The 24,415-nt window shown below is 37.0% G+C and overlaps 1 protein-coding gene across 2 annotated transcripts in view; it reads right to left on the bottom strand.

Moving 5' to 3' along the window:
- ABCA6 (ATP binding cassette subfamily A member 6) overlaps positions 1-13,917 on the bottom strand; it is a 59,805-nt gene extending 45,888 nt beyond the window's left edge. For both annotated transcript variants that reach the window (XM_032870754.1, XM_032870755.1), the window contains exons 1-8: positions 13,717-13,917; positions 12,545-12,645; positions 10,842-11,040; positions 9,632-9,793; positions 8,057-8,163; positions 7,259-7,485; positions 3,545-3,686; positions 2,377-2,562 (exon numbers count right to left, since the gene is read on the bottom strand). In XM_032870754.1, coding sequence (XP_032726645.1) covers positions 2,377-2,562; positions 3,545-3,686; positions 7,259-7,485; positions 8,057-8,163; positions 9,632-9,793; positions 10,842-11,040; positions 12,545-12,640 — 1,119 coding nt within the window. In that variant the 5' untranslated portion in view covers positions 12,641-12,645; positions 13,717-13,917. The remainder of the gene's footprint in view (positions 1-2,376; positions 2,563-3,544; positions 3,687-7,258; positions 7,486-8,056; positions 8,164-9,631; positions 9,794-10,841; positions 11,041-12,544; positions 12,646-13,716) is intronic.
- Positions 13,918-24,415: the final 10,498 nt, after the last annotated feature.

Genomic DNA, 24,415 nt, shown 5'->3' with positions numbered 1-24,415 from the left:
TTGGAATATATAAAAAATGTGCAAGGCTCAATACTTAAAATTAAAACAATTACTAAGTGAAAATGAATGTGAAGATATCTTATGTTCATGATCAAAAAGAAGTGTCAGGGTGCCAGGGTGGCTCAGTCAGTTAAATGTCCAGCTCTTGATTTCAGCTCAGGTTATGATCTCAGAGTCATGAGATCCACTCCTGAGATCGACTCCATGCTCAGTGGGGAGTCTGCATGAGATTCTCTCTTTCCCTCTACCCCTCCCTGCTGCAAGTGCTCTCTTCCTTTCTCTCTCACGTTCTCTCTTTCTCTTAAATAAAAAACTAAATTTCTTTAAAAAGTGTCCATTTCCCTCAAATTGATTGAAAAATTCAACTGTACCAAAATGTCAACAGCTTTGTGCACACATAAATAGGTGTGTGTATAACTTGATAAGTTAATTCTAAAATTTACATCATTCAAAGAACCTAGAATAGAAAAGACTTTCTTAGAAAAGAAAATCAAGTGGTAAAATTATTACTACCAGATATCAAGACAGATCAGTAAAAGCAATTAAGACAATGTGGCAACAGAGCAAGGATAGACAGGTCAATACATGATTGGCTGAGCTGTGACAAAGGAAATACTGCAATCCATTCAGGGAAAGAATGCCTTTTCAATAAATGAAATAGGAGAAATTGGATATTCATGTAGAAAAATTAATATTCTTTCTACCTGTAGATAAACAAAAGTTATTTTGAAATAGATTTTGTATCTGAATATAAAAGCCTAATCAACTGAGCTTTCATATAAAAATGGGGGAATATCTTTATAATCTTGGGGATTGCAATGATTTCTTAAAAGTACAAAAACACTCTACAGAGAAGAAAACTTGACAAACCGGACTTTATCAAAATTAAGAAACCTGTTCATTAAAACACCATTAAAAGAGTAAAAATGTCAGCAATGAGAAACTGAAAAATGTCTCATATGCAGTATATATAAGAAATTCCTACAAAGTAATGAGGAAAAGATTAAAAAAAGTTAGGTAAAAAATGGGGGAAAAGGGAACCTGGATGCCTTAGCTGGTGAAATGTCTGCTTTTGGTTCAGGTTTCCATCCCCGTGAGCTCAGCAGGGAGTCTGCTTCTCCCTCTGCCCCTCCCCCCGCCTCATGTTCTTACTCTTGCTCTTTCTCTCTCTCAAGTGAATAAATACAAAATCTTTTTTAAAAAATGGGGGCAAGACCCGGATAGGCACTTTATAAAATAGAAAAACCCCAAAATACCTCTACACACATGAAAGAGAATTAAATTTCATTAAAAAATCAGGAAAATGCAAATTAATACCACAAAGTTTATTCCCGCAGATCTACCGGAAAGGCTAAAATTTGGACAACTGACAATACCAAATGCCAGTAAACATGTGTAACTCTGAAATCTTGGTGCAAAAGTAAATTGATGCAATCACTTTGGAAAACTATTTGGCAGTAGCTATGATGATTAAGATACACATATCCTAAGTCCTGCTATTCAACTCCTACATAGATACCAAAGAGCATTGAATGCCCATATTCACTAGGAAACATGTGTAGGAATTTTTTTTTGCAGAACTAATATTAGTCAAAAACTGGAAAATATTTTTGTTCATCAATAAGAAAATCAATAGCACAGTCACACAACTGAATACTGCATGACACTCTGCTACAGCGACACTCCAACTGTGGGTAAGATCTGAAAACACAACGCTGAATGGGAAAAAAGCCAGATCTAAAAAAAAAACAAAAAACAAAAAAACAACAAAAAACACTTCATAGAGTAGCACTTACATAAAGTTGAAAACAGGCAACACTAAAAAATTATACTCAGAAACACACATTAGGCGATAAATGAAAAGGCAAGAAGTGATGATCACAACACTTTTATCTTTAAGAGGAAGGAGTGTTTGGAGACTTGACATTGTGGCATCCGTCTACTTCTTGATCTGGTTCATGATTATTTTGATATACTTAATAATTATTTGTTAAGCTCTTGATAGTCCTGAAAACTTCTCAGATTTTAGGTTTCAAACAGAGGTTTACACAACAATTTTTAATAAACTAGAGAATGCCTTTGTTATGTAAAGTACAAGGGAAGGGAAACAGTTGCATATGAAATATAAGAAGAGAATACTTCAAAATGAAAATACACCCAAGACGTGAAAATCTGTCTTAGTCAAGATGTTTTAATCAAGTTTCCTGGTATGATGATGATTTTTCTATAATGCAATGATAACATTTTCAAATCTAGCTTTAGGGGAAAAAAAACTGTTTAGAATAAATGCTCTTATTTTGAAAATGTTTGTGAAGAGTCATGAAATAGCAAATTCTTTTGAAAGTTCAGTAATAAACAAATTAACTATGTTCTTACCTTACTCATTCCAGCAGTGAAGGCAAAAGGGCTACAAAAACTCAAAATCCACTCCAGAGAGGAAGGAAGTTGTCTATAATACACAGTGAATCCCACACCCCCACAAAAGATATTGAGGAGAAACATAACCAAATTGGTGAGGAGAGTTTTCTTTAACAACACACTCATCAGGAACGTTAGAGCAATCTGAAAGAGAGAGAGAAGATAATCTGGGCGTTCAACAGATTTAGTTCACCGAGAATTGGCAGCACAAAAAAACCTGGATCTTTACATCACAAGTATTTATCAGTGAGACAGTGATGAAAATATTTATGTATAACAATGATCAGCTCTTGCCTCAATGCTTTTGTAAAGAGAATCCTTTTTTGCCCTCCTCAGCTACTGGGCTTTTGTTGTTAAAGAAAGGGCAGGGGAAAAGCTGTCTGAGAGTTGGGGAAAGAATAGAAATGCAGACCTGGAAACATTGAGAGAACCTACATTAATGTATTAACAAAGAGCATCTATGTACCATCTGCAGAATTTAGAGGCTCCTGTTTTAGAAGAAGGAAGAGGCATGACATGGGGAGTGAGGACAAGGGGGAGTGTCAGAGGGAGAAACTGTGAAAGCCACCACGTTACAGAGAACTTTGGGGAAAGGAGATGGGTCCACCCCTCAAGGGCATCCTCACTAAAATATTCTAGAAAAGCCTTAGAGTTGGGACACCTGGGTGGCTTAGTTGGTTAAGCTGCTGCTTTCAGCTCCGGTCATGATCCCAGGGTCCTGGGGTCAAGTCCTGCATTGGGCTCCTTGCTCAGTGGGGAGTCTGCTTCTCTCTCTGCCTCTGCCTGCCTGCTTGTGCTCTTGCTCTCTCTCTCTCTCTCTCTCTCTGATAAATAAATAAATAAATAAGAGTAAAAAAAAAGAAAAGAAAAGCCTTAGAGTCAAAATATTTTCAGAATCAGAATTTTTTTTCTTTTTGATGCATCATACATTAATTCAGACCTTTATGCAAAAGAGAGGTCCAATTTTATTTACATCATTTTCTCACACTCATAGACTTTCTGAAGCAAACACACACACACACTAGACATGAAGGAAATAACTGTAGTAACCTCCAGAGAAATTATTTTTTGCTACAGATAGCTAAGATCTAAAACAGAGAATGTGGTAATACATGTATGAACTTACCAAAGATAAGCCATATAAGAAAAAGAGTGTAAATATGACCATGAAGCCCGTCATGACTATAATTTGGGTAGATGTTATAATAACTGTAATCATTATGGAAATAATGAAGATGAAGGTAGCATAGATTAAGCTGCAGGAGAGCCTTAAAAAAAAGACAAAAAGTTATTTCAATGATTTCAACTTCATTATGAAATATTTGAAATATACAAAAATATCTAAAGAATAGCACAATATTTACCCTTCTATTTGCCACCTAGATTAGTAACTACAGTATTACTAATCAACCACACTGGCATGGCTGTACGGCTTATCTACTGGCTAGGCATCAGCTCTGTGCTCACATATTGTATAAATGGGATGAATGCTACATAAATTGTATCATTTTGTATGTGTCCTTCTGCTGCTTGCCGTTAACAATGTTATACATTGCTGTGTAATATCTCATTGTCTGAATATATCCCAAAGTTTTCCTCATCATAGACATTCAGGTTGTTTCCAATTTTTATTTCTGGTGCATGGTTACTAAGAACACGCTTGCACTTGGGAAAGAAAAACAAAATAAGGTGAAAATTCAGAGGGAGGCACACCGGAAGAGGCGCTGAACTCTAGGAAACAAACTGAGGGTTTGTTAAGGAGGGCACTGAGTGGAATGAGTCCTGGGTGTTATATGTAACTGATGAAGCACTAAATTCTGCCTCTGACATTAATTAAAAAAAAAAAAAAAAAGAAAGAAAGAAAAGAAAAAAGAACATCCTTGTATGTATCTTTTTTGGAAAAAGCACAAAAATTTATCTAAGATGTAATGGCTGAATTGAAGAGAATAAGCTTTTGTGTGTTTGGTGCTATCACATATTACTGAGATATTCTAATTGTAGATGTGGCAGGAAATTTAACAGCTACTGATCAATCCAGGAACCATGGAAGCACTGGGGGCAGATAACAATTTGAACATTTTTGAGGATCTCAGCTAGAGGGACCTCCACTCTCCCTAATAGTAGAAAATTGAAATTTTATAACTCCATAAAGCCCATCCTATTATTGCTATTCTTATTTATGATTTTTCTTAAACTAATATAAATAATGGTATGCCCTTCAGTGTTCACACTGCTTTGGTTTAGATGTGCTGGTGTTCACATGTTTATGAGGTAGTTATTAAGAAATAGTATTCAGTCTTGGATCTAACAAGCCTGCAGGGTGTTTGAGTCCAAGCCTCTCATTTTCCAGATAAGTAAACTGTAGTTCCTATTATACTTAATGGGCCTTTTCAGGGTCAACAAAGTATATCAATAACAAAATTAAGATTTGTTGCAGCCCTTCCTAGTTCACAGCTCCTTCCTCTACATAAAATTGCCTAACTAAATGAGAATTCAACAGCTGAAAAACATAGCGAGACTATTAAAACCAGGAACTTGCATCAACATGTCCCAGTACAACAGGTTTAATTATTGCTTATTCAACTTCTTTTTAAAGGTCATGTCATTACAATGATTCAGGCTTTGTTTGAAACATCAGCATTTTTGGAAAGCATATGGCATTCTGCAGAATCCACTTCCTGAATACAGAAGGGAACTACTATAGGTAGGAATTGAAAATCTATGGAGTAGGAGAATTAACACATAAAGGAACTTAAAACATTACCTAGAAAAGGGAACTCATTGCAGAGTGTGGGGTAGAGGAAGATGTTAATAAAGCAATAAAAACCTTCATGATAAAAACACAGTAATTCAGACATCACATAAAGTAATTTAACAAAGTAACTCAGAAATTCTCATGCACTTCACATTTATTACATTACTTTAAAAAAGGCTGCCATAAAATTTATTTCCAATAGACAGCCTATACTTAATAAAAATATTTCAGATTTTTTTCCCTCTTGGTTTTAAGGACATATAAATTCATTTTGCTAAATTTAGGTTACATGCATAGGAGAAAGTATTTATCCTGAGAATGAACCTACATCTAAATATCCAATATCTTTGTGATTTTAATCTAGAGTTGACTTGTGCCTACCTATTCTCAGGAGACTGCAAGGATGCTGCCCCATAGGATATTCACTGGACTGAAAAATAGTCCTCTTTACACAGATTTCCTGCCCCCCCCCCCCGTTTTTTCTTCCTAACAGACTCCATTCATTCCTTTGCATTTGCCAAAGTTCCACTGCAGACCAATTTTCTCCTTCCTTTTTCATTTCAGAAAATGTTTCCTCTTTTTTCTACTTCATGATTACGGTATAATAGAATCAAAACTCCCTCATTTAACCAAATACACTTTATAGAAAATTTAAAATTTCCTAGACCGTAATTTTATTTCAGAGAACATGTGGCTTGCAAATAGTTCCTTATCCATTCCAGATAGTCGACTCCACATTCATAAGCATTAATTTTCTTTCTTTTTTTTTTTTTTAAAGATTTTATTTATTTATTTGACAGAGATCACAAGTAGGCAGAGAGGCAGGCAGTGAGAGAGGAAGGGAAGCAGGCTCCCTGCTGAGCAGAGAGCCCAAAGTGAGACTTGATCCCAGGATCCTGGGATCATGACCTGAGCTGAAAGTAGAGGCTTTAACCCACTGAGCCACCCAGGTGCCCCACAAACACTATTTTTCTTGATATGGGTACTATACAAAGAAATATCGTCTAGGATTCAATGTTGAAAATGTTCAGCTTCTTTGGGGGTAAAATAAACAGATTATTTTTCATTTTTTTTTCCTTTTCCTAGATAACATGGATTTTGTAACTGATTGCATTGCAGAATTCTCTGCTTGGCCTCTTGGAAGCTTAGAGCTCACATGATCTGCATTTTTACCTGCTAGTCTTACCTACTTATCATTTTGTTAGGTCCTTGTTTCTACTCCTCAATTACTTGTTTTTATTGTAATAAAAATACGTGTAGACAGATATATACATAAATATGCATATGTTTAAGTATATTTAAAAATCATTGAAATCATTTGTGAATGAAGCAAGATACAAATATAACAATATAGGAAGCAAATGTTCTTATTAAGCCATTCTTATATGCCATCCTAAGTGCTGTATGTGCTGGCCACATTTTCAACATACGGCATTTAAGTGCTGCAAAAAATACATCCCTCATGGGGCACCTGGGTGGCTCAGTGGGTTAAACCCTCTGCCTTCGTTTTGGGTCGTAATCCCAGAGTCCTGGGATTGAGCCCTGCATGGGGCTCTCTGCTCAGCAGGGAGCCTGCTTCCCCTCCCTTCTCTCTGCCTGTCTCTCTGCCTATTTGTGATCTCTGTCTGTCAAATAAATAAACAAAATCTTAAAAAATATATATATCCCTCATGACCAAACCTCTGAACATAAGCTAGCCATTACAGGGTCATACTTTTTCAACGTGAGGATGTGTGGAGAAATCAAATGATAACTGTGGGCAGACCAAGCAGGAGAGTTGCAATCCGGGCAGCTGGGTTGGAGTCCCAGCTCTGGAACACATCTTCCATTTGATATTGGGCAACTCTTTTACCCTCTTTGATCTTCCTGGAACCTCGATCATAGCATTAGCGTAACATACTTTGGCGTGGGAAAAGTGCTCAGCAAATCATAATCGCTATTTTGCATAACAAAATTTTAAAAGGAGTAAATCAAAAAATCAGCACAAAAGAAAAAATAGCCAATGTGTCAAGCTTAACTGTAATGTTGTGAAATAATAACACATTTTTACTGCTTCCAAATTTCTGATTATTCATTTACACTCACCAGAAGGCTGATTCTTGCAGACCCATTATTTTCATAAAATCCTTGCACTTTTTTCTCTCTTTTGTAACATTGAGTGATACAAAATATATAAACGGGAAAAAGTAAAGCAGGCAGTAGAAAATAAACAGCTCCTTTTGAAGAACGTCTTTATACATAAAAGGTAAAGTCTTCATATTTACAGCAGTAATTGACATCAACTCTTCCACCACAGAATGATTTGTTGTGATCTACAGTAGGGTTTAAACAAGCAAAATCGTTATTTAAAAAATAGAAACTGGTGAAATCTGATTAAGCTATGGAGATTATAGCAATATCAATTTCCCGATTTTAATATTATTCCGTGGTTATGCAAGATATAACAAGAGACACTGTGTGAAGGGTACAGGGACCTCCCTGCACATTGTTTCTGAAATTTCTTGTCATTCTGGAACTACTTGAAAATTTAAAGTTAAAAACAAAAACAATGTGTTCCTTTGCCTAAATCCAATTTCAGCATATGTTTTTTGTTTTGTTTTGTTTAAAAATTTTATTTATTTATTTGAGGGAGAGAGTGAGAGCGTGAGAGGGAAGAAGGTCGGAGGGAGAAGCAGACTCCCCACGGAGCTGGGGGCCCGATGCGGAACTGGATCCCGGGACTCCCGGATCGTGACATGAGTCGAAAGCAGCCGCTTAACCAACTGAGCCACCCAGGTGCCTCAATTTCATTATATAAACAGGAAAACCTGAATACATGTCATCTTTCATCACAACCTGGATGCCTATGGAATTAGCTTACATTAACTTTAGAACTTTCGTTACCTGTATAATAGCAGCATTAATTGCGGCTTGTAAAGCCACAAATCCACTACTCCAGTATTTGGACAGAGAACAGGAATGCTCATCATCATCCAGATTCCAGCAATGAGCTACGAGCCCAAAGAAGAGCATAACCAACATTATCAGGTGAAAGCAATTCAAGAATAAAAAATAAGAGTCCAAGAGAAATCAGTCTAGAGGAGGCTCCACCAGTCAGAACTTACAGCCACATAGAAAAAAAGAGGAGCAAATGAAAATTCTTACAGAGGCAACTTTGTTCACGGAGACCGTAGCTTCCATAAAAGTCTTAGAAAATAAAAAGACGATGAAAGCAAACACTCTGCTCCAACCATGTTAGATTCCTTGCTCTGTCTCAAAATGCTAAATGTACCCTAACGCTACAACCTGTTTTGCTCATATGTTCTCCCTACAGATGGATCCATGGCTCACTCTTTCCCTCTACCCTTATCTCTTCTCAGAAGCAAATTCGGCACAGAAGTCTTTCCTGGCTACCATAAGTAACAACATCTAAAAGAGCGTTCAGGCTCTGTCTTCTAAGCCTGCTCTATTTTACGTGGTGGTTGTATCAAACCCTGGCAGAGGGCATTGTTTTTGCCCCACCCCCTGTCCCTCACTGGAGCAATTCAGGCAAGCAGGCTCTATGTTTCAGTCACTTCCATCCTCAGGGCCAGAACAGTGCAGGACACAGAGTAGACACCCAGTGAATGAATGGAAAACAACCAACTCTATTAGCCATATCAATTCTGCTTCCAAAAAGGTCCTCAAAACCATTCCCTCTCCTCAGCTGCCTCCACGCTGGTCCAAGCCGCCATTGGCTCCCTGGTATGTTTCCTTGCATTCTCCCTCACCCCTCTGTAATCCATTCTTTGGGCTATATCCAGAGAGCTCCCATAGGCCTGGGAGGAGTTATCACTTCTCTGCCCTGATTAAAGAACCACCACAGCCCTCCATCACCCTAGCTTTGCAGGACATCACAAGATCTGGCCTGGGGTAACTTCAGCCCCATTCCTGTTCGTGTTCTCTGTTCAGCTAAACAGCTCTTCTTCCAAATATACTAACAGATGCCTGTTGTCACCCCAAGCCTTTGACACCAGCACTTCCTCTCTCTGAAATACACTGCCTTTAGCACCCTCCCCCTATGTGCTATTCCTTCTCATTAGTTGAAACCTCACTTTGCCAGGCAGGACTTCTCTAATCCCACAGCCTATGAGGAACATCAGGTCTAAGTCTCCTGCCCTCAGCACCTTTTTCTTGCACTTGTCATTACTGTTCAATGCCTGCCTTTCCTGCGAACCTGAACTTCAGCTGAGGCTAGGATCTCTCAGTCTTCATCACTCTCTGTAACTTTCACCTACGCATTCACTTTACATTAGATGATTCAATAATGTTTTAAGAGTCATCTTCTAGTGGGAAGATAGGACTGACCTTGGAATAAGTTTAGCAATAAAATGTGCTTTCTCTATTTTCTCATGTTCTCTCAAAAACATCTCTGTTGCCCATCCTGACCTATCCCTTATGTTAAAAACATGAAAAGTGCCATTTTATATGGAAAGTCACCTGCGAAAAGATCTTCCTTCAAAAATGGAATGTAATATCCCTGAAAAAATTTTAACTTATAAGAGAAAGTGTCATTGAAGACAATTCCCGCGATGCCTGTGATATTGTCTAGAAGTATTTTATCCATGGATTTTTGGTTCGGTACTCCAATGATCCTTCTTTCTGTGAATGACAAGGTGAAAATAGACATGAAGGGTTATACAGAGTTTCACCACAATGGGATGTGATATCCAACTGTGTCATCAAATATTTTTCACTGGAATTAAACTAAAATCATTTTCCATTTAAATTAAACTGATCCCTAAAGACAAGCAGGTGCTTTTTTGTTTTGTTTTTTTTTCTTTTTAGTGTTTTAGATTATAGAATCAGGAGACATGCATGAGAATTTAGTGTTTTCTTTTAATAATGGCAAGTATTATGACAAGTTTCAGGTCTATAAAAATATGACACTAGGGTAAGTATGTGTTGGAGAATTGGGATACAAAAATAGAGGTAATTGGAGAAGTTATTATACAGTCAAGGGATTTCAGATGTCAGATTTCCTGAAGCAAAGACACCTCATCTGAGCTTTGCCTTGTGAGGAAACTAAGACCGCATGCACAGTGACCCTAACAGCCAGCAATGTTACCTGTTAGGAATCAAGGATTAGAGAGTAGACAGCCAAACTGCACCCACTTGCCCATGAGTGAAATACACATTTTACCATAGTTATCTCAGTTACATAGTGACTTCATTTAGAATGAAAGTCTTTAAAGATGTTTATAAAGTATACCAAATGCGGACAGGATATCTTGAGATTATCCATCTTTACTGTTCATGGTTCTGAAATTACTGTTTAATAACCATGACTTCATTTCTTTTACTTAGATGTTTTTTCCTGAGTTATCAATCTTAATCACTGATTTTCCATGTTAAGAACATCTGCACTCACAAATGATGTGTTCTCCTAGACACTATGCTACAAATCTGAAATTATAAATTTATTGTTTTAGGTAAATTCCAGTAGAAATGTAGAACTCCCTAAACTGGAGTCCCACTAAGCAGAAAGGGTTTACAAGGCTACTTGTTATGAGAGAAAGAAAAAGCTAATCATGATACCTAAATAATTTGCATAATAAATCACTGTAAGTTCAAATTAAACACAGTTACATTGTATCAAAAAAGATATAAAATAATGTCAGTAATTCTTTATTGCCATTAGTACACCTACCTTTCAAAAGTGCAAATGCTGTTTTATTCATTACCTCCTGGGTTAGATCAGAGACAGGTGTGTATACAATAGCTATAGAGTTATTAATATGATCTGCCCTTCCCAGATCTTGAGGAGACAATTCAGGAAAATACATATTTTCTCTGAAATGTGAAAATAGTCCCATGTACAGCCCTAGAAGTATTGGGAGTGCCCATTCCTATAACAGAGGAAAAAAGAATGAATTCAGATTATATTCCCTTAAAAAGTTCAGTCAATACCAAAGAACTGTTGAAGACAAATTCCAATTTGCCACTTCGTTCTCTGCTTTTCAGAGCAAAGGGAACCCAACAAAAGATGCATACTGAGATCATTGCCATGTATATTATTGCCCAAAACTAGAACTAAAATTTGCATTAAATCATGAACTACCGCAGATGCTATCACAGAAACTAACAGAGTGACTAAAACGATGGCAATTCTTAGGCATGGGCATCTGACTTTACAGTCTATAAGACACAGACTATCCCAGACAGAATTCATGGTGGCAAATAGCAACATTTTTGTCAGTTGTCACATTCTTCTATTGAAAATCAAAGAACATGAAAAGAAACTGAGTGGGAGAGACTGCCTATTAACTCACCAATATCGGTAATCTCTTCCAGCTTAGCACAATGCTAGACAGCATTCCCAGCCTCTGGAAATTAGGCAGGCCAATGGAATGTGGGCAGAAAGGCTATGCACCCCTTCAAGGCCTGGCTCAAGGAACCATGCACAACCTTCTATATTCTATCTCAGTCCCTGTACTTCCTGATTTTTTTTTTTAAGATTTATGTATTTATTTTAGAGAGAGAATGTGGGGGTGGGGAGGGACTAATGGAGAGTGGAGGAGAGGGCGAGTAAGAAAGAGAGAGGGAGAGACCCTTAAGCAGGGTATCCACCGAGCACAGAGCCCACTAGGGGCTCAATCCTATGACCCTGAGATCATGACCTGAACTGAAATCAAGAGTCAGACATTCAAACGACTGAGCCACCCAGATCCCCCCATACTTCAGGCCACCTGACTGGATGCAGAGTATCCAGGGGAGGTCTCTAAGGCCTGGGGGAGATGGCAGTGTCCCTGCGTGAAGAAGGCTGGGTCCCTAAATGGCTGTGTGGAGGAGACTCCTTCACCTACCAGACCTACTTCAGTTTCACTGCCAACCTTATTTAGACTATGAGCAGAGAGAAAAATAAATTTTTGCTGAGCTCAGCCCCTGAGATCTGGGGTTATTACCTGTAGAAAGCCTACCTACCTAATGCGAACTAACCATCAGTGGTGTTACTTGGTCATAATTCTTGGAAATAATCTCTGTGTATAAAATCCATGGTTTTGAAAATAAGTCCCCCAAATTAAAATTTGTCGGACTGTCAGCCATCCTTTTTATTATTTCCTTACTCTAACTTTATTACATATGGTAGCAGCTTTAATAGTTGCTATAATTTACCATACAATTAAATTTTCACTTATTCTTTAAAAAAAGTGAGTAATATTTTTAGTTTTTGCAATTTTACATTATGTTTCATGGACTGCTATGAGTCTCTTGGTTCAACTTGTACAATGGGAGATAACCTTAAAAACAATAAATCCAGTCTGCTACTTAAAATATAAAATAAGAGCATCATTTGACAGTAAAATAGAAGAATGATGTGAGCTGCAGAAAGAGGCACACTTTCAAACATACCAATAAACTCTCTCTTTTCATTCTCCATTTCTGAAGAAAATTCTTGTACAGAAGTGCTTGAGTTTGCTGATACACACTTTTCTGTTTCATATGCATTTAGCCTATCATTTAAAAACAAGGAAAAGGTAAACAAGGTAGAACATAAACTAGACAAATAAATGTAATAAGAAAAACCTTGGAGAGTGGGGAAGAAAAGAAAAATCTTGATCATATTTTGGGGGAAAACATTCCCTACCTTTAAGAACAACAAAAAAATGTATTTAAAATATTATTTTAATACCACATGACTGCAAAATTTTACTCATAGTAAGCTGTTTGGGAGAGTGGGTAATGGTGGGGAGATAGTGGCCAGTCTTACAATTTTTACAGAAATACTGAGTCCAACAATGGAAAATATATCATTAGATTTTAAAACCTATAAGATTCTTCACATTTTCTTACCTTTTATAACAGAAATTCAACTATATGAATAGAGTAATTGAATCATTTCTCATCTGATTAATAATAAATTTTTGTTCTTTGTATTTAAATAGAAATGCCAGAGCCAACCAAATTAATCAACATTCTGATTAATTAAATTCATGTGAATAATTAATTATGTCCATTAGATGTAACCTCAGTGAACTGTTCTCCTATAGTACTACCTTCCAGATTAAACTGAACAGCTCTAGTCTCAACTAGCTGAATCCAGACTCAAACTAGCTGAAACTTGATTGTGAGACACCAAAAAACCCAACTCATATCAATTTTCTGAATTCAGAAGGACCTAAATAACTGAGGAAAAATGACCAAGTAAGAAGAAAGCAAGAAAGCAGGAAAGAAGAAAGACAGGCATCACATGGAAAGTAATTTTGCCCAAATGTTTGCAAACAGAGATTATTTTTTTCAGTTTTTCTAATATTCAGAATTAAATTATTTTAGATTTGCATAACAATATTCAGACAATTCTTCCCCAGCTAGTAGAGAAGCAAATTTTACTATTTTCCTATATTCTGCTGTTGTATCTACACAATAAAAGTCAGTGGGGAAAAAAGAGAAAAACTTTATCATTAGGTCTTATATTGAAGAATATAATACATATGAGTGTTTGGAAACCTCTGAAAAATAGACTGATTTCTAGCAGTGTCCCCCCACATATTTGGCATAGCACAACAAAATGGAACTTTACTTACTGTCAGAAAAATTAGGAAAGTACTCTGGAAACACTGTCAACGCACAGTTCTCTTTTTGTGTACAGGAACAATTAAAATTTCCTTATTGCTACTTCTTCATTTATTCCTTAGATGGGTGTCTTACCCAGGCTGCTTTCTGAAAGGGGGTGTAGTCAGACCAAGCTGCACATGATGAACTTGTTTTGTTTTCTGCCTTTTCTTCCCTAAGCCAATTATTTGCAGGGAAATGATGGTTCAGTGGTTGGTTGGGAATAAAAAAAAAGTCCTGTGTTTGTGCACTTGGCCTTTCAACTTCAGGGATAAGGGGTAAAATGGTAAACAAGGAAAATGGAACTAGCCTTTTGGACATGATGAGACCAAGATGGGAAAAGAGCAATAAACAAGTAAAAACAATCACTAACCAAAGTAGTTAAATGTGTATGTGAAATCTATATTTAGCTTTTTTTTTTTTTTTTTTTTTTTTGCTGCTAATGCCTAAACACAACTGCTAATGATGTATTTGACTAATTGGTCCTGAATGGGCAGAATGTGCTGAAGCTGACTTTTTTCCCCCCTAATAAAGCTAAGCAACTCATAGTCCGCTTCGGAGAAACAATTTGGACAAATGAATAATTATGAACAAATTCCTTTCTCTCTTTTCTGCTCATGGTGGATGCAGGATTTCAGAAAGCATACGAACAAAATAAAAGTAAGACTGCCAAGGACTAAAAAATATATAAAAAGATTCAGGTCAATTTTTTATGCATGAAGACTGGGGAAAAAATAAAATTTGTCCAACTGCCATCATATAGTCTATCTCTCTCTGTAAAGAATTGCAAACTTTTCTTGACCTGCCAAAGTAAATGGCAAAACAGGAAGCCAAAGTCCATGAATTGGGAAATCTCAAATATTTGACATGGCTCCCAAACCACAGATGTTAATAATCATAAAGCTGACAGTTGTTCTGAAAAAAAAAAAAAAAAAAAAGAGGATAATTTTTTTTTTTAATTAAGCCATGGTATTATATATGTATATTTCTCTCCTCGGTAATTAGTTCTATTTTTAAAAAGAGTCAACAGTGAACTGTTACATGTCTTTTACATGAAAAATTGGCAAAAACAAAGGTAATAAAGATGTCCTAAAGGCAATAAAGATGTCCTAAAAGTCCTGAGGTCAAAAACACTGTTAAAATTTTGTATCAATAATAGGTCAATGATCTAAACAAAAATTTTTTTCCTTTTAAATTACCTGGAATATAGTTTAGATTTTTATTAATTTTGTTGTTGTTTTAGATCCTATGTACTTTATTTGAGAAATCTATTTTAGGAATTTTCATTTGGTTTACAATTGCATTAAAATGCACAAATGCAATATCAATAATTATTTAGATATTTTATTAGTTTTACTTTTTATCATTGTTTCTTATATATGCCTTTTGTTCCTCTTTCTTGACTTATTTACTCTGACTTGTTTTTACTTGGAAGGTCATTTTCTTTATTAAAGCCTGAAGATTTCCCCATAAACAGTAACGTAATAAGATGAAGTTTCCAAACTCTGGCTAGAAGTACATTGAAATGGTGAGTAAAATATATCAAAAAAAAAAAAAAAAAAAAAGAGAGAGAGAAAAGGGGAAAAAAGGAGTTTAAATATTTAACCAAATCCTTTCTTTAATTTTTTAAAATTTTTATTTATTTAACACAGAGAGAGAGATCACAAGTAGCCAGAGAGGTAGACAGAGGGAGAGAGGGAAGCAGACTCCCTCCTGAGCAGAAAGCATGATGCAGGGCTCGATCTCAGGACCCTGAGATCATGACCTGAGCCGAAGGCAGAGGCCCAACCCACTGAGCCACCCATGCACCCCTATTTAACCAAATCTTAAAAAGAAATAAGAAAAGGGTAAAGAAAATAAACCAAGAAACAATGGAAGAAATAAAGAGAAAGGAAGGAATATCCTTAGGTATTAAAAATGAAAAGAGAAATTAAAGCCAGAACTATCAATGGTTATGTCAGCAATCAGCTGTTCAAAGAGGTGTTTCAATAACTCTATGACCTAGACTTGATGGATTATGAAGCTGGATTTCATATCTCTACATGAATCCAGAAAATTGACAGGACTGCTCTGTGTTAAGGAATAGAAACTATTAAAACTACTGACTTCCCCAAGGAAGAGGAAGGATGTATATTCTTTACCCAATCTCTGGCTTAAAAAATATATATCCACCATAGTAATGAAAAGCATGAGCATATGTAGAACATGCCAGATATAGGACATAGGAAAAGGATCTTAATTTCTTCTTCCTGCATAGTAACACATCTAGAAACACAGCAAATATCATAGCAGTTAGTTGCAATCTGGAGCCAAACTTGGGTTTGAATTCTAGCTCTGCCATGTACCAGCTGTGTGACTTTGCACAATCTATTTAAAACCCCCCACCTTAAAATGGAGATTATAACTGTGTATGTATGTATGTATGGTTACTGTGGAGATTAAATCCATTAATATAAGTAAAGTTCATAAAACAATGCCTGGAAAATCATCAAAACTCAAAAAATGTAACTTGCTGCTAATAATCCTACTCCTCCTATTTTTTCTCCTCCTTCCTCTTTTCCTCCTCCTTCTCTTACTATTACTATTAATCTGGAGCCCCTCTTATTATTACTATTAATCTGGAGGCCCACAGAGAAGATGAAAACAATTCTACAGAGATATGTCCAGGATTCAGGGCACAAGGCAACAGAGTTAAAGAAATATTCCTTCCAGCAACTAAACTCATAAAGAAAAGTACACCACGGAATGGGGCACCTGGGTGACTCAGTTAAGCATCTGCCTTCAGCTCAGGTCCTGATCCCAGGGTCCTGGGATTGAGGCCCCTGTTGGTCTCCCTGCTCAGTTGGGAGTCAGCTTCTCCCTCTCCCCCTCCTCCTACTTGTGCTGTCTTGTGCTCCCACTCTCTCAAATAAATAAAATCTTTTTAAAAAAATGTCCATCATGAAAGAGAATCAACAGGTGAACAAAATGAGACTATTAGTACTAAAGAAGTAATATAAATTACATAGGAATAATAAATAATAGAACAGGAAGCAATGACAAGGAAGACTAATAGGGAAATAACTCGTTAGAACTTGCAGATATTTAAAGGGACTAAAAATAGTTAAGATTAAGAATTTAATGGATAAGTTTTGAAGCAGACTAGGCACGGCTGAGGAGAAAATCAATAAACCAGAAATGTAACTGAAGAAATTATATAAGATTTAGTGTAAAGACAGAACAGGATAGAAAAATATTAAAGACAAATTAAAAGACATGAAAGACAGAATGATGTTTCCAGCACATATCTACTAGGCATTTTATAGTAAGGAAAGTAAAGGGAATAAATAAGAGGAATTTTCAAAAACAAGTTGGATGAAAATTTTCCAGAGTTGAAGATATGAGCCCTCAGATTAAAAAGAAGAAGAAGAAGAAGAAGAAAAGAAAAGAAAAAAAAAATTCCAACAACTAACTTTTTTGTGGTGAGTTTTCAAAACATGATCAAGAAGGAGAGTGGAGAGAGGGAAATACTAAAAAAACAACAAAACAGAAAATATGAGCTATAAACTAAGGTTTAACAGTTAGCCAAATGTTGTCATAAATAATCAAATAATGTCAAAGTGCTGAGACAAAATAGTCAATTTCAAATTCTATACTCAGTTAAATGTGCATGAAATAAAGATCTCCTCAGAAAGAATTTACCTCCTATGCAGCATGACTAAAAGAAAACGAAAAGATATACTTCAATTAAAAATAATTTTTAGGGACACCTGCGTGACTCAGTTGGCTGGGCATCTGCCTTTGACTCAGGTCATGATCCCAGAGTCCTGGGATGGTCACACACTGGGCTCCTTGCTAGGTGAGGAGTCCATGTCTCCCTCTCATTCTCCCTCTGTGCTCTCTCTATCTCTCTAAAATGAATAAATAAAATCTTAAAAAAAAATTTTGTTTTAAAAATACCAAGAGTTGAATCTCAGAAGTGTTTGACAAATAAGTTCCCAGTACTAATTATTTATTTGACTGTAAACAATATTTTGTGGGAGAGGATGCATAACCTCCCACCAGCCTGTACATTTCTTCAGTCTCTGCTAATGAAATCTCAGAGGTACCTATGATTTTTTAAAGATTTATTTATTTATTTGAGAGAAAGAGAGCATGCACATGAGTGGGGGTGGGTGAGGGACACAGGGAGAGGGAGAGAATCCATTTAGACTCTGCATTGAGCATGGCACCCATCCCAGGGCTTGATCTCTCACAACTCTGAGATCATGACCTGAGCCACAACCAAGATTCAGACGATTAACCAACTGAGCCACCCAGACACCCCGAGGTGTCTATGATTTTGCAGAGTTTTAATTGCTAGTGAAGAACAGAGACAAAAAAGAAAAGAAAAGAGAAAAGAGAAGAACAGAGACAGAGTTGGCATGGGATCAGAGAATGCTAGGGATTTTTGCACGAGTGCTACGCCATTGTTTTCCTCAGAGTATGTTGTGGGGGGGTTCAAAGTTATTGGAATTACTGTCCTTCTCAACTCTCAGTCACTAGAAATCCTCCCATTTCACTTAAAAAGCTGTCCTTATGAGCTATAATTTTAAAAGATAATGCAGACGGGGACAGGTATTTGACAGTGTATGTTTATGAACAGGGGAACAGGGTGACAATAGGATGACGTACACAGGTGTGAATACTGGCCTTATATAGGAATGCTGTTCATTCACACTAATAGGAAGAATGTTACAGTATATGGGTATACTGAAACCTGGCTTGTTGCTCAGACTGTGAAAGCTCATGAAAACACTCTTCTAATTGCTTCCGTTTTCATAGTCAAGTGGGAAGCAAGGTCTTTGGCTGAGAGTGAAAGAGGAGAGAGAGAGATGTTAGAGTCTGAGAAGCAGAAAGTTGTGGTTAAGCAATTTAATCATCCAATCTGGTGACAGAGTGAGTGGACAAGGGGAATGCAGTGCAGTTGCCCAGCAGAACCAAGGCTCCACTTGAAGACAGACAGTGGCCCTTCATTTAAAGTGAGACTAGTTATTTTGTTCATGTGTATTTTCTACCAATGTTCATCTCCTAAAACAGGTTTAACCAAGATTGAGGTTTTGTCAGGAAATTATGATGAAGGGTGAGAGGGTCAGGCATTGATGGTGTATATATGGGAGAGGCTATTGGCAAAGGTCAGCTTTTCTCTTGAAAGGTTGTGGACTCCTAAGTGGAAATAGTAGATGCCTCTTCTTTCTTGCCAACTTTATTTGGGCCATTGGCTCCCAGATTTTACTTTCAAGTACATGGCAGAGAGCTGATTCACTGTGTCCAGAAAGGTTGTGGATTTGGGGAGGTTTGGCTATCTAGGACTATATCAAAGTTTTATTGAGGGAAAACAAAGTATGTGTTCATAAATCATTTTCTAGATAAAGAAAAATTTTCAAGTAAACTGAAACTTGGGAATTTTGGCAGCATACTAGAACTATAAGTTTCCTGGAATTTTAGCTGCAGCAGTACATCTAGCTTTCTATTTCTTCTCCTTGTGCATGTTTTCCTCTTCTAAGGTTCTGTAGGTTGCTTATCTGCTTCACAAAGAACATGTACAAATACCCATTTTGTGGTCAGAGGGACTAGGATCCACTCTCGGGATTAGACCAACGTTACTCTAGAACAAAACCTCAGTACCAAGAGTTTGTGAGCCTCTGTACAGAGGTATGCCAGCTGCCAGCAACTCTGTTCTTGCTCAGACCTCTGGGACGGATCTCACATGATCCCTGCCTGGGTCTGGTACTGTTCCCATCTTGTCTGTCGTAATCGTTAGGCTGGAGTCCCATGATGTAGGTGCAGCTGCTAGCGGCCCACTCTGTGAGCTGCCAAAAAGAGATAACGCTGTCCTTAGGAAGTCATCCTAAATGTGACTAAAATAAAATTCTAAATAGTATTTTAAGGTCTTCCCTGTTTCTGAAATTAGCTGTGTTTCTTTCTTTAGAAAACTTTGCTGACCATCCTACTAAGTAAGGTTCAGTCTTTCTGTAGACCAATTCTTCTCATCTGGCTGACGATCTTTTTCATTAAGGGCATATGACATAGGGGTCTAGAATGCGCAGCACAGCAGCTGGTTGTTGGTGGACTCTCTGGGCAACGGATTTGGTGAATGTTACCTTATTTTGCAGTGTCCCTAATATACTGGATTATCATCACAGTGACAGTGTTAACCAGGCCACAGGGCCTACTCACCTTTTTTTTTCCCTCTGTTATAGGGATAAAACTGCCCCCAAAATGGTGCATACCATTTTTTTCAATACCAGTGTTCCCACGTGCAGAGAAGAAACATAGCTAAATTTTTATAATCCAAGCACTCATTTTCCATGCCCACTACCACTAGCAACCTGCTCACGCATGTTATTTTTTCCATCTCAAGATGCTTTTAGTACAAACTGGTTTATACTGAAAGCATTGCACGTAAGTTCTATGCTAATGTCAGACGGGAAAGTAGAATAATCAGATGAGTAAACTCTCCAATTCCAACTTCTAGGAAGTCTGCCTGTGGACTGAAATGCCATTGATGGAATTTAGACACTAATGACCTTTAATTTCAAAAGGTGTCGGTATCCTTGACCTTATTTTCTTCACCTTTCAATACTACACCTGTGGATACCATAGGGGGTCTGCAGCATGGTCTACTAAACACAAAAACTAGATATGAACATTTTTTAGTTGTATTATGTACCTAGCACAGAGAACTATATGGTAGGTGGTTAAATATTTGCAAAAATAAAGTAAAATTTTAAATATATACATTTTTATCATAAAATGTTTCATTTTTAGAAGAAACAAGAAAAAGAAAATTAAAAGCTAAAGAGATTATTTATGTAAAGAAATTATAGAAATAGCCTCTTAACCTAAACCCTACTGTTGGCCCATTAAAAAACTCACAAGGGCCTTAGGTTATAACATAATGGTAAAACCTCCCCCTCAGATCTCTGATAGCCTCTGGAAATGTTGTAGAATATTCAGTATCACAGAGAACCTCAAGTCAACTTTCAAAGCTGTGGACTCATTTATGTCAGTTTCCACTATATAATAATAACCTTTAGTATTTTTTGTTTCTTCATCAGTGAATCTGTGCTAGAATTCTGGCCATAGAACTCATGGATCTTTGGCTGATATAGGATGTTATGTTTACTAATAACTGCCTTGTTGATTTCTTTCATGACATCATTAATTTAACAATAGGTTGAGGGAGACTTCATACACACCGGGGTACTGCTGAACTCATCAGGAGTTATAAATGGCATTTCTTTAACATTCCTTTTGATGAGGGAGCAGAAGCCTGGCTGAGGACAAAGTACAAGCTGACACCCTGCAACCTAACCACCCCCCAAGTCTCGGGTAGGATATGTGTGACATTCTCCAGGGAGCTCCCAACTGTCTTAATATTAGCCTTAATGTTAATACATTGGCAGAGGTCAAAACAACCTTAACTTGACAATGACAAGGCCTCCTCTGTCTTATAGGTCCTCTTTAACAAATGAAAATCCTTTTGAAAAACCTCCCTTTTCCTTACCTCTCCCAATTCCCAAGTATATAATCAGCCACTCCTCACAACCCCTATGCAGCAGCTCCTTCTGCCCACCGGTCCGACCCTGTGCTTTAATAAGACCACCATTTTGCATCAAAGGTGTCCCAAGAATTCTTTGTTGGCTCAGTGGCTTAAAGTCTCTGTCTTCAGCTCAAGTCATGATCTCAGAGTCCTGAGATCGAGCCCCGCATCGGGCTCTCTGCTCAGCGGGGAGCCTGCTTCCCCTTCTCTCTCTGCCTGCTTGTCTGCCTACTTGTGATCTCTCTGTCAAATAAATAAATAAAATCTTAAAAAAAAAAAAAAAGAATTCTTCCTTGGTCATCAGCTCTGGACCTCACCCCAAGGAACCTAACCTATATTCTAAAATCACATTATTAAAAAAAAAAAAAATCTATTTTTTTCTTTCTCCCACACTTCCCTTATTTTTTTTTTTTTTTTCGTTTTTTGGATGTGTGTGTGGTAGGGGTTCCCCTCCCTTTCTCTCTATAAAGTGAGTAAATGGAAGATCACTCAGAAACAAAGGCCCTCTTCACTTAAGTTCCTGCTATGGCCTGGGGATAGATTTAGCTGAGTATCTGAAGGTTTCCTAGTATTTTTTTTTTCCACTCTACAGGATCCTCAGGCTGGTTCTGTGTGGGGGAAGGGAAAGGCTTTCCCTTAGCTTGATTATGCCTTCAGGACTTCCCCAGCTGAGGAGGGAGAATAAAATAGGAGCTTTCAGAGTCTGCTTCACTTGTGGCTGGTTCCACATTGCTCACAGACGGGAGAGAGGTATGCTGACTGCTGGCATCTTTCTTTAGTTTAAAAATAGTTGTTTGAGTTGCCAACAAAGTTATTTGGGGGTTATAATAAGAATCTGGGACCTTTCCTAATTCTACATCTACCATCTTGTTTTTGCTTTGTTTTTATTTTCATTTCAGCAGATAAGAGTGAGGGGATTATGGAAATGGTATTCACTTTGTCATTATTGCTGTCTATAATTCCTTCCTTTCTTAGGAAATTTCTGCTTCTGAGGAGCCACCAGGGAAAAAATCGAGGAAATGGCTGGAATGTACAGATGGAACTCCTCAGTGAGACTTCTGTTGGAAGCTTAGGCACATAGAGAACCTTGGGCTTGTGTGTTCTAGGAATGTATTCCAGTTATTAGGTAGATAATTGCCAAAGATCTACATGCCACATTTTTAGTGGGAGCATTTTTTACAACAGGGAAATTTAGAAACAATCTATGTATCTTTCAATTGATTTTTCAAAACATTATATGTAATGTTTTATATATTCAAACAATAAATGATACATAAGTTATAAAAATGATGTAGATATGTAATAAACTGGGAAAGTATGATGCTCATAGTATGTTATTAAATAAGACAAACACAAAACAGTAGATATAATATTACCTGTGTTGGGTATATGCCTGTATGATAGAAAAAAATGTATTAATGAAGCAAAAAAATCTTTTATATTCTAGAACTGTAAAAATTGTATGATTTTCTTACAAATAGCATGTACTATGTCAAATTATTTTAAATTATACTTTTAAAAATTAAATGGACTGAGTTTGTCTTTTTAAAGCATTTTTAAATGTACAATTCAGTAACATTAATTGCATTCATAATACTGTACAATCATTCTCACTCCAAAACTTTTCCATTACCCTATGCAGGAATTTTTTTTTTTTAAGATTTTATTTGCCAGAGAAAGAGAGAGAGAGCACAAGCAGGGAGAGCAGCAGGAAGACGGAGAAGCAGGCTCTCTGCTAAGCAAGGAGCCCAATACAGGACTCTATCCCAGGACCCAGGGATTATGACCTGAGCCAAAGGCAGATGCTTAACTGACTGAGCCACCCAGGCACTCCCCTACACAGGAATTCTTCACCATGCAATAACCCTCATTCTCCCATCCCTTAGCTCCTGGTACCCTCTAATCTACTTTTTGTCTCCATGAATTTGCCTACTCTAGATATTTCTTATGAGCTTTCATATTCATGCACTATTTGTATCTAGATTATTTCAAGCAAATTTTATGTTATACATATATTTTATTTAAAATATATTTAAAAGATCAAATGAACTGAGACACTGAAAATTTCTGGGCACTTAAAACCACCTACAACCACTGGTATTTTTAACCTAACCCAGAGTAATCCTGCTAGATCTTGCAAGGCATTTTCAATGGGAGAAGGATCTGTGTTAAAAGGACTGAATTCCACATTGAGATACCACTTACACCAGTTAGAATGGCCAAAATTAGCAAGACAGTAAACAACATGTGTTGGAGAGGATGTGGAGAAAGGGGAACCCTCTCACACTGTTGGTGGGAATGCAAGTTGCTGCAGCCACTTTGGAAAACAGTGTGGATATTCCTTAACAAATTAAAAATAGAGCTTCCCTATGACCCTGCAATTGCACTACTGGGTATTTACTTCAAAGATACAGATATAGTGAAAAGAAGGGCCATATATACCCCAGTGTTCATGGCAGCAATAGCCACAGCCACCAAACTGTGGAAAGAACCAAGATGCCCTTCAAGAGACAAATGGATAAAGAAGATATGGTCCATGTATACTATGGAGTATTATGCCTCCATCAGAAATGATGAATACCCAACTTTTGCAGCAACATGGAGGGGACTGGAAGAGATTATGCTGAGTGGCATAAGTCAAGCAGTCAGAGTCAATTATCTTATGGTTTCACTTATTTGAGAAGCATAAAAATAACACAGAGGACATGGGGAGATGGAGAGGAAAATTGAGTTGGGGTAAATTTAAGTGGGGAGATGAACCATAAAGACTGTGGACACTGAGAAACAAACTGGGGGTTTTGGAGGGGAAAAAGGTGGGGGTTTGGGTGAGTCTGGTGGTGGGTATTAAGGAGGGCACGTATTGCATAGAGCACTGGGTGTGTTGCATAAACTATGAATTCTGGAACACTGAAAAGAAATTATATATTTGTAAAAAAACTAATTATGTACTATAAAGTGGCTAATTGAACAAAACAAATAAAAACAAACATTAAACAAACAAACAAGATATTTAAAAAAAAAGGACTGAATTCTATATCTGGGTTAAACTCTATATACTGTTTTTTGTTTGTTTGTTTTGTTTTGTTTTAATGTGATAAGCATGGTGC

This window comes from Lontra canadensis, unplaced genomic scaffold, assembly GCF_010015895.1.
Source record: "Lontra canadensis isolate GAN:19392208 unplaced genomic scaffold, GSC_riverotter_1.0 scaffold41, whole genome shotgun sequence".
In the NCBI taxonomy this organism is placed as follows: Eukaryota; Metazoa; Chordata; class Mammalia; order Carnivora; family Mustelidae; genus Lontra; species Lontra canadensis.
Note: the sequence above shows the minus strand (reverse complement) of the source record. Positions and strands in the feature narration are given on the sequence as shown.